This window comes from Vanellus vanellus (genome assembly GCF_965231255.1).
Source record: "Vanellus vanellus genome assembly, chromosome: 6".
Classification (NCBI taxonomy): Eukaryota; Metazoa; Chordata; class Aves; order Charadriiformes; family Charadriidae; genus Vanellus; species Vanellus vanellus.
Window position 1 is genome coordinate 53,536,289 of NC_138911.1, and position 20,008 is coordinate 53,556,296.

Consider the following 20,008-nt stretch of genomic DNA (forward strand, 5'->3'; position numbering starts at 1 on the left):
ATCTGCCTTCTGGGTTATAACTTAGAGTTTCCCAGTGATAATAACTTTGGTGGAGCACGAGGGGTAAACTTAAGCTAAGTTCTCCAGCAAATCAGAATTTAAAATGTCAAAAAAGAAAAAAGTGCTTTGTGTTTAAATTTCTATTTATTTTTCTGTTGAGGCTGAAGAGATGTTTTTGACAGGAGGCTTGAAATCTCTCCTTCCCCATGTGCTAAGAAGAATAATTCGATGCAACAGACTCAGTATTAGTAATACTTCTGGAATGGCGGAGGGTAGGTAAACTAACAGCTTTAAGTGCAAAAGTGACTGCATTTTAGATGCACAGCTATGTGTTTTCTTTTTCTGTTTGTGAAGGAATGTAGGAATATCAAAAGCACTGAAGTGAAACAGAAGAAAATGTTGACTTACGTTCTTAAGTCACTTGGGTGTTTTTGAAATCACATTGTAAGCACCTGACACTGTTGTTAAATCATAAAGCTATGTCAGAGAAAATATATCATCCTACCTGTGTAAAATACATGGACTGTTTTCAAAGTTTGCAGAGCATCCCTTAGCTCCCAGTTATGTCACAGAGAAATTGCAGATGCAGAAAATATTTGAAAAAGTGGATACACTTTGGGGAAGAATTAGAGATGTACAGTTACAGAATTGGTTTTCTGCTTCATTTGTTGCATAAGTTGGAAATTACTGACTCAGCAAGATTGAGAAATATGCGGGTGAGGGAAAAAATAGTTTTGTATTCAGGTAACTGAATGCATTCTGGAAAATTTTGATTTCTGTCTTTCCTGTCCTGGCTGGACTTTTACAGAAGCAGAGGAGTCTCTGTCATTGTTCTGATCAACTTTAAAATGTAACTTAACTAAAAATACTGTGGCAAGTAGCTGATCAACAAAGCTGTGTGTAGTAGCATTACTATAATGTAAAGAACATTAAGGGTCATTTTATAGAAGCATAGTGAGTCTTGAAATTATTTTTTTTTTCCATCAGTATATAAGTTGAAAATCACTAATCAAAAACGTGTCGTAATGTTAATAATCTGCAGTTTGCCCCAACTGTATTTTTAAGTGCATGTATTGCTGCAGTAATTTTAAATGTGTTAGTTTAAACATTTGAAAAATGTATTGTTTATGTACAAAACAAGCTCAGACTTCTAGCTGTGAGCATACAGCTCCATTATGCAAAGACTAAAAAAACTAGGGTAATTGGAATTTCTCAGAATCCTTAAAATTGTCTTAAGTTATTGGGTGATATACTACTAAAATAGTTATTTCTTACTGCCTTCATTGTCATTCACCAGAGAAATGAAAAACTATTGCTAAACTTCTCTGAATTGGGACATGAGTGTGTTGAATTAATGCCTGGGTTGATCAGCATGTCCAGCTTCACTAATATTGCTCGTGAATATATACATAATGATGGATACATAATGAAAGTATATACGTAAGATGATATGGGAAGGGGAAAATAACTTTTCGTCTATAAAGAAAGTAAGAATGGTTAACAGCAGGAACAATAAAGTTGTCAAAGAGTTATAACAAAGCTTTCACGAGTTTATAGAATACCTAAAAGTTACCTACAGATTCATTCTGTCAGCTGTGACTAGTATTCTAAATTCAGTGTTGTCTGAGTTGAATGCACTGACTAAAACTGTAATTTTAAGAATTCATGAATATCACCAGCAAAGTAGAAAACGCCTGTGGATTTCTATGGACGGCGGGGAATGAAACTTAATGTAGTATTTTATTCAGTGGTAAATTTAGTGTGTTTGTTTAATAAAAATGTATTTCTGTATTTAGCAAGAAACTGTTTCTGTATTTAGTAACTTTCGCTAGTAATAAAACGAATTTTTGTGCAGAGTATTCCCGAGAGAGCAGTTTGTGGGCACATTCAGTATGCAAATACATGCTTACCTCAGCCTTTGCTTTGCATTTTTCCATCATGAATAGAATTGTATCTTTTGGTTTCTTTTTTAGCTTTGGTCAAGAGTAAGATTTGGCTGATTTTCTACAGCCCTTTAAGGTAGATCATTGATGACAGACTTACGCAGTATTTAAGAAAGTGAGAGCTTCTGTGCAGCCTCTTACTTTCCTATCTGATATCAGGCACAGTAAAAACTTTTCAAGACATTATCAACACAGGAGTTAGCAACTGTTAATTGGCGGTTTTATATACCACAGGCTAGTTGTACTCCAAATTTCTTCTCTGTATTTGAACAGCTGGTATTTACATGCAGGAAAATTAAAATGGCATTGGTATTAACTCCTACTGTTTAGAAAATAAATTTTTGCTAAATAAATGAATGTGAGCTTTCTTCATTGATACTCATTGCAAAACTATTAATGTCTTTAGAAGCTATTGCATGGTAGTAGTCAACAACCTTTTAAATCAAAGTTGATTGCAAGTGAAGAAAGTGTATCCGTTCTGTTCATTTTAGTTTTCTAAATTAGAAACAGTAGAAATGACTGAGATTCAGTGTGACAGGCAAGAATTTATTCCTGAGCTGTAGTTATGTCTGTTAAATTGCAGCCCACAGTAAAATTCCATAGCCAACAAACTCTAAAGAATGGGCTACATAATGTTGAGATACCAGGAGTTTACTGTTGGCCCTGACGTGATTTATAGCTTGGTATTAAATGAAAAAATGGTCAAAGTGTGGTATACAATAACCTTTTTTTGGGTCTGTCCTAACATTTGCAAAGTAAAGCATTTTCCTATAGAATACTATTTTTCCAAGTTAGGTAATAAATTATGTTTATATGTAAATTCATAGAAAAGTAATTATGCTGTCTTCATATTCTAGTCCTACCCATGACTGCCAACTATTTTAGCTGTGAACAACTTCACATGCAGAGTACGTCTAGCTATGATTTTTAAAACATTTTTAAAAGTTGTTTAATTTAATTACAGAGTTCAGAATCAAAAAATTCCTTAAGGTAATTTTTTATAGACCATCTAAAGAAATCTATACAGAAAAGTGACTGTTTCACAAACAAAAAAACTGAGTTAATAACCAGTCCTTCCTACCTTCCACAATTTCAGGTTATAAACAGGCCAATGTTGTGATTTTGCCCAAGTCCCTGGCTGATGACTTTGAGAAGTTTTGCCATGCAAATGATGGACCTCTGCCACTGCTGTACAGAAGTAAACCAGGTGATTGGAAATGTCCTTCTCTGAGTAGTGATTCTGATATCAGGTAACTACGGACCAAGTCTGCTTCTCAAAGTTCTGTGGTGATTAGGAGGGTTTCAGGTAACAGCCTGCTCACAGTGTTGTATATTTTGAACAAGTTTCTTTTCTTGGAGTTATACCTTTGAATGAAAACTATTCATGAGTATAACAGCCTGCTCATCTTGTTGTTGAGAAACATGTTATGGTAATTGTATTACAAGTATTCCTCTAATGTAAAAGTGAAATTGCGTAATTTCTAAATATTTTGCAGTCTGAGCCAGCAGAATTAAATAACAGAGTTTTACCTTTGTTTGATGACTGCACGGTATTTGTAGGGTCTCTGAAATTTAAAAGATGTATTTCTGTAGTAAACGCTAAAAGTAAGACTTAAAACAGCTCCCTAACTTTTGAAGTCCTGAGACAAGGGAGACAAAAGGGACATTTACCTATAAAACCTAAAAAATACCAAACTCTTAACATGTTCTGTTTATTGGCTTGTTTTTGTGCAGAATGAGGTGTTCTGGGGTTTTTGCATGTGTTTGTTGCATTGTTAACCAGAAAGAAAAGAAGTGGGTAAAGTAGTCTGTATCTTGTGTTTTGATACTGGATTAATGTCAATTCAAACAATTTGCCTTGTTTTCAAAAAATATGATAAAGCCGTGACAACTTCTTATTTCACTAGAACTGACTGCCTGCAGTACAGAATATTTGAGCATGGAGCTTGTACTGGATTACTGAAAAGCCTAAAGGAGTATTCTGAACAACTAAAGGACATGGTGACTTTTTATTTAGGCTGCAGCTTCTCTTTTGAAAAAGCAGTCCAAAATGCTGGCATTCCTGTAAGAAACGTTGAACAAAAATGTAATGTAAGCATGTATAAGGTAAGTATATGCACACACACATAGACTTTGTATTAGCTTTGCCTTTGAGTATTTGTCCATATTCACATTATGTGCGTTTACCTATTGCTCAAAATCAGAACTTTTTTCCTACTTGTGTAGTAACTATAGGCATGTGCTAGTGCTGAGTGCATAAAAATACAGGGTAAAATAGGCTCAGCCTCAGTTCACTGCTTTTCCCAACATCCTGAAAGGCCAGTTTTGCTTTTTTATTCATGTATGGTGACAAAGTTTTTCCTTCTTTGCTGTGGCAGCCATTTCATTTGGATTCTGTTCTGGTTTGCCTTCTCTGTTTCAACAGATGACCCATGCACTGTTCTGACCATGCCTTTATACACGTCCTGCTCTCCATACCTGCTCTGGCTTGCAGTAGGAATATTCCTTTTATGAGCCATGACAGTAACAGTTTCTTCTGCACGACAGCCACACTTTGGCTTTTTCTTGTGACAGTAGAGGCTCTAAACTGACTATTTGCTATGAACACAGACCTGTGAGACAGAAGATGTTCCCAAAAACTTCAGGTGTCTACCATAGCACTGAAAATTATAACTGTGCTCAGAAAGTTTATAGTTCAGATTTTTATGTCAACAGAAGCCCTAGAATAATTCTGGCTCCAGTAGGTAGACCCTTCCGTATTAAGAACACTTAAGTACACATCCACATTCCTTTTTCATATATGTATGTATGCTGTTCTACTAGACAAAGTTTATTGTTCTTTTCAGTGTTATGATTTCACACTCTTTTTGCTATACTCCTGGTTAAAATGAAGGCAAAAATGGATCTCATGCATGAATCCCTCTACCAAGCTTAAAGGAAAAAAATACAACTATGTATCTGCTTATAACATTTCTGAATTAGGAAAAATTCATAGTTTATAGCACATTAATACTGTGAAGAACTGTACGGTGTATTTCTTCAGTGAAAGGTATAATGATATTTATTATAAAGGTTGTTAATGAACACTTTCTATACAGCTCTAGCTGTCTACATATCTTGTTTATGTTCAAATGCGACTTAGATATCAGACATTTTGTTCTAAAAAGCTGAACTGCTTTATTTCTGAAGGGAAAATGTGCTTCAGCATCCCAGTCAGTGAGGATGATGAATTCCATAGAACCTTTCTAGAGACACAAAAGATTTTGTATGCGTGGAACAGGCATGCTGGTTCTGTAGAAGTGGGTACTGCCAGCAGCAGGAGTTCCTGACCCTTGCATGTTACAGAGTACTGTAGCTCCCCTGAATTCAAGTATAGAGGATAGATTCAGACCAAGTGGATTTGTCACTGTGTGATACTTTTTAGTAGCTTTTTCCCTTTCTGCATAGGGAGCACACCATTGTTGTCTGACAATATTCAGAATATACTGAGCTGACCACACTGCACGCTGCATGTACCAAAGCAAGAAATGAGTAACGTTGAAAATTTTAGGGATCTCTATGAAGAAGCCCGAGGATGGAGTGTTTCACTCCTGCGGTGCTGGATCACACACACACAAAAAAAAAAATTATGGGATACTAAGCAAAATATTTTTTTTAAAAGGATTTAAAATGAATGTTAATATGCGGCCTTTCTAAACTCAGGTACAGCACAAAGTTTTAGACTTATTTCTGTAGTACTTTAGAAGTATTATTCAATATCCTGGTAACACCTTGGATTCTTTTAAACTGCCAGACAGCTGTGCCTTGCTATAGCATTTCTACTTTTTGCTGCAACTTAGTCGTCACAATGAGACCTATTCCTGAAAGCAAGTTGGAAGCAGCTGTGCTAGCAACATCTGAATTAAAAGAAGCCCATGGAGCACCAATTCACGTGGGTGACCCTGGTCAGTGCTTTTCATATTTCACTCTGCATGCACTTTACTGTGTCTAAAAATGAAGGGGGGAACCATGGGAAGTGGTAGGACTTTGCACTTTGAATGAGCTGAACACAAATTTCTTGGATAAACGATAGCTGTCTGATGTTGATAAATTAAGTTATATGGCAGGGGTGGTTTTTGGTAAAAAAGTGTAGTCATATTTTTCTGAAATGTATGCCGTATCATTTATATGTGAATGCTTTCTTGCTGTCAGAGATTCCAGTGACAGGGTAGCAATGATTGACAGCATGGGGAGAAGTATGTGTGGATGCATTTTGCGTCTTAGTGGATGACTGTGAAAGTAAATACTGCATAATTTTTAAAAATACTGAAGTAGGATACATTGAGCACAATACTGAAGACAGAATAGATAGAAATATGAAAAGAATATATTTTTTTAAAAAAACCCAGCTCAAACAAGCATAGGCCTATTCTTTGCAAGGGAAAACTGAAAAAAAAATATAAAACAGGAGGCTGTTTGGAAAAAAAAAACAAAACAAACACCTGTAAGATGAAGATAGATCACAATAAAAAAAACATTCCCTTCTGCTGACAGAAATTTGTCAATCAGTAGACTCATGGGCTGCATACACAGAAGGATCATATTGCAGAGCATGGAAGGAGATATCATTGGTAACAGTACACCTCAGTAATATATTTGGTCTGAGTGCTTAAATCTGAGGAACTAGTAATAATTCATTACTTTGAGTACAGCAACAAGATGATCGGGCAAGTAAAGATCTCCACTATTTATTTATTTTTAACTGAAAAGAGTAAATTATTATATATACAGATTACATAATTTAATTCCAGAAAAAAACAGCAGTATCTTAAAGCGTTTGAAGATTTTAAAACTAAGGGAAGAAAGCAAGTGCTTAGAATGACCCAGAATATTAGAAGTAGTTGTTAGAATAAAGCAAAAGACAATTTAGTGAAAGCTAGGTAAGAGGGAGATGTAGTTATCTAACCCAGAGAGGTAAAAGAACGGTTGCTCGTTTCTCTAGCTAAAGAACGTAGAAAGCTAAAGCAGTAGAAAACATGTTCTAGAAAGAACCCATTTTGCATTGCAGTCATTTATCCTTGTTTGCCAGTGTTATGAATATAATTCTTCTGTTGATAGAGAAGATTTATAATATCTTGAAAGCTTAGCATACACGACTAGCTTGTGTTTTGTTGCAGAAATAAAGTGAATGCATTTTTACTGATGTCATCAAGTACAAAAAGGGAAAACGAGTCAGCTCAGGTTCTGAGGACATGAACTCAAAGGCAAACTAAATATGCCACTTCAGTGGGACTTGCCACTGTTGCACGCTTAGTGTCTGCCTACCTTAGCGTCACTGAGTAATGTTTGGGGTCCACTCCCCCACAGTTCTGCAGTAGTACTGCTTATTTGCAGTCTCTCATTATTTCGTTTTTGATCAATTCCAGGTCTGCTGGGAATACAAGATCTTTCCAAACCAGATTATGGAGATCCAGTTCACCTTCACCCTGGTGATATTCCAGTGTTTTGGGCCTGTGGAGTAACAGGAGTAGAAGCAGTTATCAACTGCAGTATGTACTCTATCTGGGGACTCTTTCTAAATTATCCTTCAATCTCTTTTTCTCTCTCTCTTTTTTTTTTTTTTAAACATGGACTGAGTTGGCTGACTAGCAGCCTTGATTTTAGGGTGAGCTAAAAAACACCCCAACCAATCAACAAAAAAACCTTTGGCAGGACTATTTTCCATTGTGAAATACAGGTCTACCTTCAAGGAAGTTCTTACTGAAATTCCATCACTTTTGTTTGAGTACTTTAAAGGCAGAAATCTAAAGCTCTGGCTGCATCAAAATGTCTTTTTTAAGCATTATTAAAAACTGTGAGTTTAAAGGCATTCTTTTTTAAGCTTCTTCCATTTAAAATATTATTTTGTATCACACTGTAGTAAAACAATAGTAAAGAGAAAAAAGAAAATAAAAAAAAAGCAGCCGGAAATATTTCCAAAATATTGTCAGGAGCTAGCAAATTGATTGACCTGGAAAAGAATTTTGAGCTTTTAGCTTTTTTTTCTAAAATGAAGTAAATGTGGTACTCTTTACATAAATGAAACTTTGCCCTCCGCACAGAGCTGTCCTGCACTTTAACCAGGCATTTATAACAGACGTGAGCACAAAGGGCAAGAAAAAGCAACTAAACCATAGTGACAGTATTATATACTGCTCTAAATCACTAGTGTGCATTGAAATCTCATATTTTAGTTCTTACTGAAAAAGAAGCTAACTGGGAGAGCCTTCGGAGGTCATCTGCTTGTCCTGTGTTTGTAGGATCTGCTATATCCTTGTGGTTTCTTACAGATGTTCAGCTAAACTGCTCTCAACACCTGCTGTAAATATGTTCAGTACTAGGAACAGAGACGACTTTTTCTTTCTTACGTACAACCCCTTTTCTCCAGTCCCAAATCCGAACTGAAAATCCCACTCTTTGCTGTGTTCTCCAGTAGAGTTATTCATCTTCCTCATGTATCCTTGTTGCAGGGAAAGCAGAGAAAAAAAATTGCCAACCTCTCTACAATCTGTTACCCAAAGCAGCTGTGCCTTTGCCTGAAACTGGCTTTTACTTTTGTTTATTTCTCCATTTTCTGTATTAAAACCAGTTGTCATTAATGCATTCCAGGATTTTTTTGACAGTTTCTATCTTTCTGTGCTCCCTTCTCATCTAGGTAGTTAAAATTCTGCCATACCATCAGTACCCATACTTTAGATGAATCTGCTAGCTTCTCACAAAAAATATTGTCTACTCACATGGTTTGGTGAGGTATATTAAACCTTAAAACCCATGTTCCCCAGCTGCTTTTAAATTAACAAGCCATAGACTCCCAACAGATCTAGAACAGACCAAGCACATATGTACTTGTTAAAGAAATCCATCCTTCCTTTTCACCATCCTAACAAAGTGAGATTTTGCTTGTACCAGTTGTGATTTATCCAACAACATACCAATTTTGCCAAATCAAGTATAATTTAGATCAAGACTTCTGAAATTAGTATAAGGACAGCCAATATTTTCAGTTTGAGGAACTACTATGCTGTTCAGATCTAAATAAGTGTATTGTTCACCAGGGTTTTAGATGCTGCTCAGATTCCCTTTGCTAAGGCTTACCGGTCACCTTTTGTCATTGTTCCTTTCTGGTTTGTAGGTCTCCTAGCTAGGTCAACAAGACACCGTGCAGAGATGATATTCCCCATTTTCTTAATCCAATAAAGGACTACTCGTAGCCAGCAGGTAGTAGTTGACATAGTTTTGTCATATCACTATTGCAAGGATATTCAAAGGTACAAGAGAGACACTATAACTTTCACAGCACTCTAGAACCTAGAAAATTAATTTATTCTTATGGAAACAATATCACCAACACAGTGTGCAGACTTAAGCAGTAACTGGTTCTTACATCAATGCACTAGTTTCTTCATGCATGTCAAACCCAATTTTCAGAGTTGTCAATTCCTGACAGGCTTCCTTGGAGGGTACCAGTATTCAGTTCCAAAGTTGCCTCAAGTTTATACTAAAAAAGATATTGTAGAAGAACGTGATCTCATCTACCCATATGAGCTCTTTAAAAGTGAAAACATTTTCAGATGTATATGCATACATTTCTTTCTCAAAGTGTCTTAATTGCTGCAGTGTAACTTAAAATATCGATTGTTTTTATGATATAGCATCATCAGGCAGGGACCCTGTGTTGTTAAATTAAATAGCTTTTTGCTATTTTGTCATTCTGATATTTCAATATATTGCAATAACAACATGTTTAATTAAAGTTTTTTTCACCTGTTTTAGGAGCTCCATTAGCTTTTACTCATTCTCCTGGCTGCATGTTCATTACCGACCTAAAGAATGACCATGTCACACTCAGATCCTCAAGAGAAGTCCCACAAGTCCACTGCATTTCTCAAGACCCTCTGCATTATAGTATTGTGTCAGCAGAAGCAGCCCAAAAGATAAAGAATCTAGAGACCCTAATTGGAATAGATCCAGGTAAAAACAAAAACTTTCTTCCTTTCTTGGATTTGTTATGAGGTAGATATGACCTATCCTGCTTTTTTTTTAGATGTTCTTAAAGTTCAGGAACACAGTAAGAATCTAAAGGCAATTTTAAGATTTTAAAAATTTCTTTGTGGAATACAGTGAGTTAATATAATTAGGTCTTACATTTTCTGTGACCATACTTAGTATCAGAGTCTGGCCAAACCCATTCAACCTTATGGATAATGGGATATCTGATCTCGATGACTATACTCTCAAAGTACACAGAAGCATCAATGTTTACAGCAGACTGGAGAGTCCACAAAGAATAAGAAGTGTTACTGAATAAAACTGAAATTGGTACATAAAGTACAGGGCACCTCAGCATACTGGTAACAGCTACACGGGTGTTCGCTGGTGAGTGAATAGCACATTTCTTTACATACATTCATGACTACTGTGCTCCTACCAGAAAATTCTAGTAGTTGCTTTGCTTTTCGAACATCCCTCTCTGATGGGTGGAATTGCATCAAGCTCTGCTGACGTATTCATCACTGAGGTGTTGTGTGATGGACCGAAGCAACCTGATTGAGAGGTAGGGCTGTGTGTGTGCACAAAGAAGATGAGAGGGAAATAAAACCGAATAGCACAGCCATTCCTAAAATACACACTGGATTAGTCCCCTCTGTCTGCTGTAAATTCTGATCTCAGTTTCCCATAAATTTTCTGAGATTCTCTGTAGGCAGTAGTGGAAAACAGCTTACGCCCAGCTCTCCCAAGCTCCTGGTTTGGGCTGTGTGCATATGTTTGGGTCTGTTTATTTTTACTCACAAGGCCTCTCCTTTTCCCACTCTCTGGAGTTCGGCTTGGCACAATGCCATGCTCTGCAGAAATACAGGACCTAACTTAAGAGTTAGCCTCATTTCATTGCTAAAGGAGAGTACAGTACTTTATCTCAGTTAATGTGGCCCACTTCTCAGAGACTAATATTCTCTGCTTCTGTTACTTAAGCTTTGCTCAGAACTTTTTCCTGTGTTCACCAGCTATATATTGCCTGTATGTTATGTAGGAGGAACAGAGGGAGAAACGGCAAAGGGGAACTTGAGGACAAAAAGAGGGAAGGGTGAGGGGGGAGTAGGAAGGTGAGAAAGATGAAGAAGTGAGGAGGCTAGAAAACAATAGTAAGGACTTACCTCTCACTATCAGCCCATGAATATCGGCACATCCTGCTGTTATTCATGGTTTTCAGGAGTGTTAGGAAACTGAAAGGACTGCACTGTGAACTTGTGTTTCCAAGTGCCAGGGAAGGGAGGAGGGATAGGAAGGGTTGGAACAGTGAAAGACATACACAGACAACAGTGTTGCCTCTTAAGGGCCTGACCCACCAGAAGAGACATCTGCTAATATTCACCTATTTCTCATGGTGAGATAACATGGTTCTCTACTACATGAAGTGTTACAAGATCTTTTGGCAGTCACTTGGATATCACTGTATTCATGGAGTTTATAAAGTCCCCTGGTAACTTACAATGTCTCTGAAACCTCGCTTCTGTGATTAATCATTTCATTAAGTGGAATTTATTTGGGAATTAGCTCTTCCCTAAGGGAATAGAGTTAAATAGAAATAAAGGACCAGCTCACTCATCTGAAGTCTGCATCAAAACTTCTGCGAGATCTGGGATGCTTGAGTTGCAGTCTAGCTTCAGTAGCTAGACATGGTCTAGCACAACTGTCACCACAGATCAGAGGAAAGTAGAAGGCCAATGGAAAGGAGACAATATGCAATAAGCTCTTAGAAAAAGAAAAAGCTATTTACACCAATACCTACAAATGCTAGGTATAGTAACTTTCAAAATCTGGTTAACTGAAATTCTTAACCTGGAAGCACAGCCCATTATCTCCATTACTCATATCCTACACCTTCCTAGGTTTCCTGAGGAAATTACCCCAATTCCTGCCTTTGACCAGAGGGTTTTTTTCTTTCTCTTTTTTTTTTTTTTTTAACCGATTTTGTGTCATTAAAGTATGCAGGTTCACCCACACAGAAATTTCAAAAGGAGAACGCTATATTGAAGTGTACTGCTCTCTTTAAAAACATTTTTATAGGAGACCGGGGTATAATTCATCTACACCGCCAGGATGAGCTGCTGAAGGCTTGCCTGTCCATTTCCCATGCTCGGTCAGTGCTGATAACAACTGGATTTCCTACCCACTTCACTTACAAGCCTCCCGAAGAAAACGATGGGCCCCCGGGAGCGCTCGCTATTGCGGCTATATTGCAGGCCTTGGAGAAAGAGGTTGCCATAGTAACAGATCAGAGAGCCATGAATCTGAATAAAAAGATTATTGAAGAGGCTGTTCAACTAGGTAAGACACAAGTTTTTTCAGTTTTTATCGTGCCAATTTGAGCCAAGGTTTGCTTCAGTTCATCTCACTGTCGCTTAATACAAGAATATTTTTTTTCCAGAGAACGAACCAGAGTTCATCCTCTGAGCTCTGATCAGTGTTGCTACGATGACATCTTGTTAAACCTAGCTGGCATCAAGTTAATGTTTATGTGTCTGGGTACTGATTCTGGATTAGCTGTTCGTGATGAATTCTGGATGTCTGTTCTTATTCTTGTAGACCTGTTTTCTGTCTCAAGGTCCCATTTACTAGCACTAACATCCAAACAAACTTAATTTAAAATAAGGATGCAGGAAGCTTATCAGGAACTGTGTAAAGACATTGAGTCCTTACTATATCTGGACTGTTTTGCTTGCTTTTTTTTTTCCCCTTTTAAAGTTACTCAAACACACATCAAAAAAAAAAAAAGGTACATAGTATCTGAATTGTCTTTTGTTTTCCTGTAGGAATCCTGAAGAGACCTGTCCCACTATTGAGTTACCAAAGGGAAAGTGCAGATTCAGCTTTAACGTTTTTGTGTGAGAATGGGAATCCTGGAAGACCTAGGTATGTGTATTCAGTTTTTGAAAATGAGTCACACCTCTACTTTGTGAAGTTCTAATAAAAATAATGACCACGATCTAAGAAGGCATAATGGTTACAAATAAATCCTTAAGACTTGGAATGAGTAGAACCAACTTTGAAGCCAAACATTAGTATCAGAGTGCACGTGGAGTACAGAATTCCACGTTATTCTGCCATTACGCATTTCTGGAGTACAAAAAAAAAGAAACTATGCTTCATGTATCAATAGCTCTTTTCCTTTGAAAAATTTCTAAAAGCTTTTCGGCTGTTATTCCATGGATAGATATATATACACATACAATATATATTATTTTACCAGTTTTTAAATCAGTTAGAAAGTCAGAAAGGGAAAGTATTATGTTGGAGTCAGTGAAAGATCTAGGAAGAGAGTTGCAGAATGTGTTCACTTTCTAGAGCTTTGGCTCAAATCTGGCAACTAGGGAATCTGATCTGATTTAATAAAATATCATGTGTTTGTAATAGTGCAAAAGTGATCATCCTATTGTCTTTAGGCAGCCAAAGCCAAAATTATAAGTGTATGCATGTATGTATGAACTGTTTGCATATGCATTGTTGAGTATACAGTGTTGGACAAAAATTCAGATTTATACAAAGTGTGTGATTAGGGTTAATGCACTGGTGAATTTGCTAAGTAGCTGTACACACATTTGTTACTTATCAGGCAACTTACATTTCCTTTAAGTAGGCAAACAATACTCATTTTTATTGATCTTCCCTTGTAAAGCATTTTAATGTAGTTGCCTTCAGTTTGTTCTCTGTAATAAAAAGATCTTTCACCCTGGTATTTGCTTCATCGATTTATTCAATTCCTGTTTCTTTCCACAAGTTAGTGTATGCTATAATTATATGCTGTAATAGCATGCATGATACTGTCTTCATTTCTTATTTATTGTTTTAAAATTATGGTTTATAGCTATGCATAATATAATTACAGCCAGTTTCTATTTCAATTGATCCCGCAGTCCCAAAAAGCTAAAGCAAGTGTTTCTTTAAAGTAGACAACTAACCTTCTTGAGGTCTCTGGGGTCACTGTAGATACCCACCCACAAAAACATTAAGTAATTCAGCAGAATTAGTAACATCTTGACAGTAAAATTGGAGAAACAGAAGCAAAATAACTTAATTCTAACATACAGTGGCAGAACTGAACTAAAATTCTGCTTAAAATGTAGTACATCTACAGTACATCTACTTTCATAACCAGTAAATAGCCATAGACTTAAAGAAAAATCCCCCAAATCTAAAGACCAAAGAACTCCCTAACTAGAAACAAATGAACATTTGCTAAGCAGCGTACCTTAAGCAGAGACTATATTTACACCAACAAGGATTTAGGTGGTGATTAATTTGCCACTTTTTTGTTTTCTTTGAAAACACTTAAAGAAGCTAATGTCTTACAAGATATTATGTATTTTAACGTGAAACAGAGGAAGGCCAGATGGCTGACCCAAAGGATTGCTGGGTAGAAGGATTTCAGGAACTTCTCTATTTCTCAGTGGCAAATGTGGTTTGAGGGAGTTGCACTAAAGCTATAAGAAACGAGTAACCTTTGAAAATAAACCATGGAGAACTATATTCAGAAATAACAAAACCGTATTCAAGTTTAACTTTGAATCTCAAATGGTCAAAAAGTAGAACCAAACGCAACAGAAGAAGCAGCCAACAGAAGAGTTTGTTATGCGAGAATCACAGCTTTGATTCCTCTCCTCTCTTTTTTCACTTGTCTCTAACCAGATTTGATCACCTGATAGCAATAGAGCGTGCTGGGATGGCTGCTGATGGCAATTATTACAATGCCAGGAAAGTTAACATTAAGCACCTAGTGGATCCCATAGATGAACTATTTTTAGCTGCACAAACCATTCCAGGAGTCGCAACAACAGGTATATGTGAGCTTGTGTTGTATTCTCAGAAGCAAGAGAAGCACAAAAGAGTGTTGCGGCCAGGTGGAGGGGAGCAAACACACCGATACGATGTATGTTAGCGTCAATCTCCGCTAAGCTCCGTTTATTGTTAACACTCGGGTTACATATATAGTCATTCATATCTTGTACACGCGATCACGCATTGTTTGATTGGCTGTCTCGCTTTGTGCATGCGGCGAGCACGCAGGGTTATTTCACCCATGATTGGTTAACATTAGCATATTGTTTAGTCTTGCTCAAGCGTTATTTTTCTTGCGGACACCTGCTCTTGTTTTACTCTTTCTGCCAACTTTCCTGTTATCTAGTCTCAAGGTTAAGGCGTTCTTCACAATTTGCTATACACACGGTCTATTTTCCAAGGACTGGCTTCCACATAAGAGGAACTCTTACTGGAAGTGAAGGGGAGCCGGAGGCAGGTGCCGAATAACTGCTTGCAGGCTACAGCTGTTTGTCGTGGTTGAATTTAGAGACCGTTGCTGGAGAAGAATTAAGACGTTTCTATAGAAGGGTTCTCACAACCAAAAAAAAAATGAAGGAGTTGATTTCCAAGTTATTTAAGGACAAAAAGCAAGCCCAGATGTGTGTAGTATCTATACATCTGTGTGCATACATATGCTTTTCTAAGTGTAGTTTTCAACACTGACTTTATTCTGTATTTTATGTGTGAAAGGCAGCATAGAAAGCAATTGACTACTGAATGGAAACATTACATATTAAAATATTATAGTTATTTTTATGATTGTGTTAAAACAGCAGTCTGGATATAATCTTAATTTATATTGCCTTTTAGCAGTACATTCTCTTGAGGGATTGTGTATTTGCATCTGTTATAATAATGCCTTCTCTAACAAAACATACGTATACAATAATAATCTTTAAAGGAGTACATTGTCCTTCCTGCCAAAACTACATTAGCATTGAGTAATGCAACTGATAAGAGTGCTGCTCTCAACATGGTACTTCTCTCTTTTGTCGATTGTCCTTTTTGTCCTGAAAACTGACTTGTCTCTAGTTTTGAAATAGTATGGCATAGATCAAGGATTCACAGATATAGATATATATATATATAAAGTGTCGTACACCATCCTTGTACAATCAAATGCTTCGTGCTACACTGTGTAGCCCAAAACAGAGTTAGGGGATATATAATTATATAAATATTAGAAACAAAATTAGAAGTAAGTGTCACAAAACTAGAAATAAATGTCCATGCCGGGCTGATTTCAGTCACATGTCTGCTGATCTGGCTTTTTTTCTTCTTGTAGCACTGTGGATTCATTCCTAAGTACTACCAAAAGCACTGGAACTTTGACTTCTCACTAGTGATGTTTTCCAAATGTTTCCACAGAATTTAGAGAGCTCCCGCAGAGATAATGTGTAGTCTGATTTCACTGTATTGGAATCATTTAAAAGCTGTATAGCAGAACAGTTCACTGGTATTTTTTGTATTATCTCACAACTTGTAATGCATTTTACTCAGATTTAATTCAAATTTTTGGCCTGTTCCTCAGGAATAACTTTCAACATTTAAAAAGAAGCACTCTAGATGGCACTCTGCTGGCAAACTCAGCAGAGAAGCCAAAGATTGACTGAATAAGGATAGAAAACGCCCTCTTTCATAAAGATGTTTAGCAAAATGTCTCAGAGCTTTATCTGCTGCAGTTAATTTCAATTATTTTGTCCCTGATTTTAGACTATTGATACAAGGACTTGGTCTCTCCAGCTACTTACATAACATATCATCCTAATTCCTTTAATAAAAATACCCTAATCTCTTAAAATATCTCCCAGAGCAGCTAGAAGTATATTATTGATTTGACACAGTTTGGAGTGTTCTGCACAGTGGGAATTTGAATTTATTCAGCAGAATTTAGTTTGGTTTAAACATTCTCTGAATATTCAAATATACTATGAAATGTCATTAATTAAAAATGCCAGGAGCTTGTGAATTAGAAGAAAGGAAGCAGTTATCCAGATTCACTGTGTCCCATTGCCATGAATTTTCTCTAAAGAGGTGTCTGCATAGAAAATGATTTAACAATTCATTAGGCTTCAAAGCGATGTAAGTGTCTGCTCTGATCTCCCTTGGAATTTGAGTACATGGATATTCTACGCTGCAGAATGTAATTTTTTCTTACATTGTCTGTTACCTAGTTAACATTTCTTATTTTGCTTATCACACTAACTTTTTTGGTCTGCTTTTTTGAATTTGATTACAATTTCTTGGGATGGCTGTTGGCTTTTTCAATGTAGTTCTGCAAAGCCAACTTAACAAGGCACAAATCTGGGCTGTGGCCTTTCTGACTTGTCTCTCATTACTGATGATAATGTATTGCTGATGATGATGGTAAATTTTTCTGGTGGGGCCACCTTTGACTTTCTCCCTGGCCAGTAGGAATTTGGAGGCATATGTCTAGTTCCAAAATAAAGCGCAAATACAGTACAGCACCCATTAGGGCAGAGTACTCAGATGACTTTATAGACTAGAAAGGTTACTAGAAAGATCAAGTATTCAGCCTCACAGAAGTCTTTATATAGTGTGCTCAGCGGCAAGAAGTACTGTGTTAGTAGGTGGAGAGGGGAAATATTAGAACGTTTGTTACATGCTGATTAATTGCTGTCACGTTTTGCATTTAAAATAAGATCTATGTTTAAAAAAAATCTGATCTAAGAGTCTGACCACAGAAATCATGAACAATGCCTACAATTGTATGGGTACCGATATCATAAAAAGTCATGGAGTAAGCAGCGACCTTCAGAAATATACAAAATAAGAAGATATGAAAGACTAAGGTTGGAAGGACTAATTTTCTACAAGATATTGAAAGAAAAGATTAAGAGATGTTACCAAAAGCACATGCTATTTTTTCAGCTGTCGTACAATTCACATAGCTATATGCTATTTATATAGAAGCTAATGAAAAGCTTTCCAAAGTGCTGCATGAAAAAATGTGGTCACACTTGTTTCCCTTTCATAGAAATGATTTTTAGCGCAGAAGACTGACGTTTCCTGCATTTTTCATGAATGTAGTTTCAGAAAGCAATGTAGCTGGTGAAAACTTGTGTGGAAGATCCAACAGAACCATTTTTCCTCTGCCTGGAAAGCACTCGGGCCTATAGGAGAAGAGGATTCATCTTGTCTGTTTTCAGACATCTACACTTGAGATGTCTGCCTTGGGGTGAGATGAACTGAGTGTCTGAAGGGCCTGTTTCTCTCTGCTGACTGCAAAAGAAGTCTGGCTGACTAGCTCATGTGTAGATGGCTGCGCTTTGTCAGGTGAATGTCGCTATAGAAATCGACAGTAAAATGCAGTCGTCTGCAGACGTGTAGAGGAAGAAGAAAACAGATGGTACAGGAAAATTTTTGGTGTGGTGTTCATTTCCTCCCAGTGTGATGCTAAGGGAATCCATCCACAGCAGTAGACCTACTAACTGCATAGCTATCCTGGTGACAGGACGTCCACAAAGGCAAGAAAAAGCAAAGCAAGGCTGATACACCCCGCCCCAAGCACCGGATCACTATCTTTCAGTTAAAGAAACTGTTGATGATCTTCAAAAGATAACAATTCATTTTAGCCTTTTAAAAGAATATTAAGAGCAAAATTTTGGCTTTCTAATATATATATATATGATGATAGAGGCACCGTGATTATGTCATTACCTATTTGAAAAGTGGTACCAACAACCAGATTTTAGAAAGCACCATAGTCAAAGGGAGCATAACCAAGCACCATTAAATCCCAACACCAGAGTAAATGTGAACAGATTATTAGAGCAGATAAGGAATAAGACTAGCTCCTTCATGGCAAATCCTTTTATGTAAATTATGTGTCTCTTGGTTATGCTCCCTTTGACTATTTAGACTAAAGAAAGTAAAAAATTGCTGCTGAGAAATAACTTTCACTTAAAGAGGAAATTTGCTATAGACTTATGTGAGATATTTATGCAGTTACTAAAAGTGTTAAATTTATCAATTTTCAGGGTTTGAAGTGTAAATTATAAATACTGTGATTTCTCTCCTGTAACACATGCTATGCATTAGAGCACAGTCACTTTTCAACTTCAAATATGATACATTGCAGTGAGGACTTGGAGCTTTTCACTATTCTGTTTCACAGATATTAACTAGGATTTTTCTATAAAATCTTCAAACTTGAGAAGATGCCATTTAGACTAACAGGTGAAAGAGAAATGTTAATTCCCATTTAAATAGATTGTGGGGTTTTGTGGTTTTTTTTTTTTAATATGTTAGTAAGAGACTAGAGGTACTGTCCAGCTTTCATGTAAGCTTCTAGTTTATATGTTATACTCATCTCCAGATCTCTGGATGCCATCTAACATTTTAATGTCCAAAACATAGGGTTGCCCAGAATTTTCCTGAAATTATAGAGGTCCCGTTGATTTTACTGAAATCACTGAGGCAAATACATAGTGTTTCTACTTGATGAACAAAAATCAAGGCCCCACACTCTGAATATAAGAACACTTTAAAAAAAATAATAAAGACTAGCTATTTTTTTCAAAGATTATTAGAAAAAATGTAAACAGTAATAGTAGACAGGCTTGGGCTTTTTGTACGCTGTGGCACAATGATAGTGATCCATGTTAAACAGATTACTAGTGCAGTAAGTCCTACTTCTGCCAAAGTCCTTACGTATATTTTGCCTTATCTTTCTGCAATAATTGCTATATTTAATCTCTTTTTTTACTTGAAGTTTGTAATAAGCCAAAGTTTTCTATGCTTGCTTTACTGTAGAATTGTAGGCTCTCAGGTTTATTTGGGGTTCTTTTTCTATGTTCTTTCTCTATTTGTGCTAATGTACTTATGATAGTGCGTTATACAGGACACTCATTTAAGGCCTTCCATAAGCAAAGCTTACTATCTTAATTCTGTCTGCAGTTTATGAGCACTTGGTAATTTTAATTGCTTTTGCGTGCGCCAGTACAGCATACATTGCGTATATACACTTAAATGTTAGCATGTGATAGGTGATGTTTTCACCTATTTCATTCGCAGTATTCTGTTTGTAGACACTTTTGATGAAAAAGGATAAATCGTGTTGTATGGAGCTATGAACTGTCACAGAGACTCTGGGGAAGACACTGGATGCTTTCCAAATGGATTGTTAGTTATATGCTGGGTTCATACTCGTTTGGTCTTTTTCTCTTTTA

At 36.6% G+C, this 20,008-nt stretch overlaps 1 protein-coding gene across 3 annotated transcripts in view; it reads left to right on the plus strand.

Moving 5' to 3' along the window:
- DGLUCY (D-glutamate cyclase) overlaps positions 1 to 20,008 on the plus strand; it is a 49,553-nt gene that overhangs the window by 23,885 nt on the left and 5,660 nt on the right. For 2 of the 3 annotated variants that reach the window (XM_082485438.1, XM_082485439.1), the window contains exons 3-11: positions 161 to 272; positions 3,040 to 3,193; positions 3,851 to 4,049; positions 5,737 to 5,887; positions 7,349 to 7,471; positions 9,735 to 9,932; positions 12,027 to 12,287; positions 12,773 to 12,872; positions 14,646 to 14,794. In XM_082485438.1, coding sequence (XP_082341564.1) covers positions 170 to 272; positions 3,040 to 3,193; positions 3,851 to 4,049; positions 5,737 to 5,887; positions 7,349 to 7,471; positions 9,735 to 9,932; positions 12,027 to 12,287; positions 12,773 to 12,872; positions 14,646 to 14,794 — 1,438 coding nt within the window. In that variant the 5' untranslated portion in view covers positions 161 to 169. The remainder of the gene's footprint in view (positions 1 to 160; positions 273 to 3,039; positions 3,194 to 3,850; positions 4,050 to 5,736; positions 5,888 to 7,348; positions 7,472 to 9,734; positions 9,933 to 12,026; positions 12,288 to 12,772; positions 12,873 to 14,645; positions 14,795 to 20,008) is intronic. The other variant, XM_082485440.1, reaches the window with a different exon arrangement.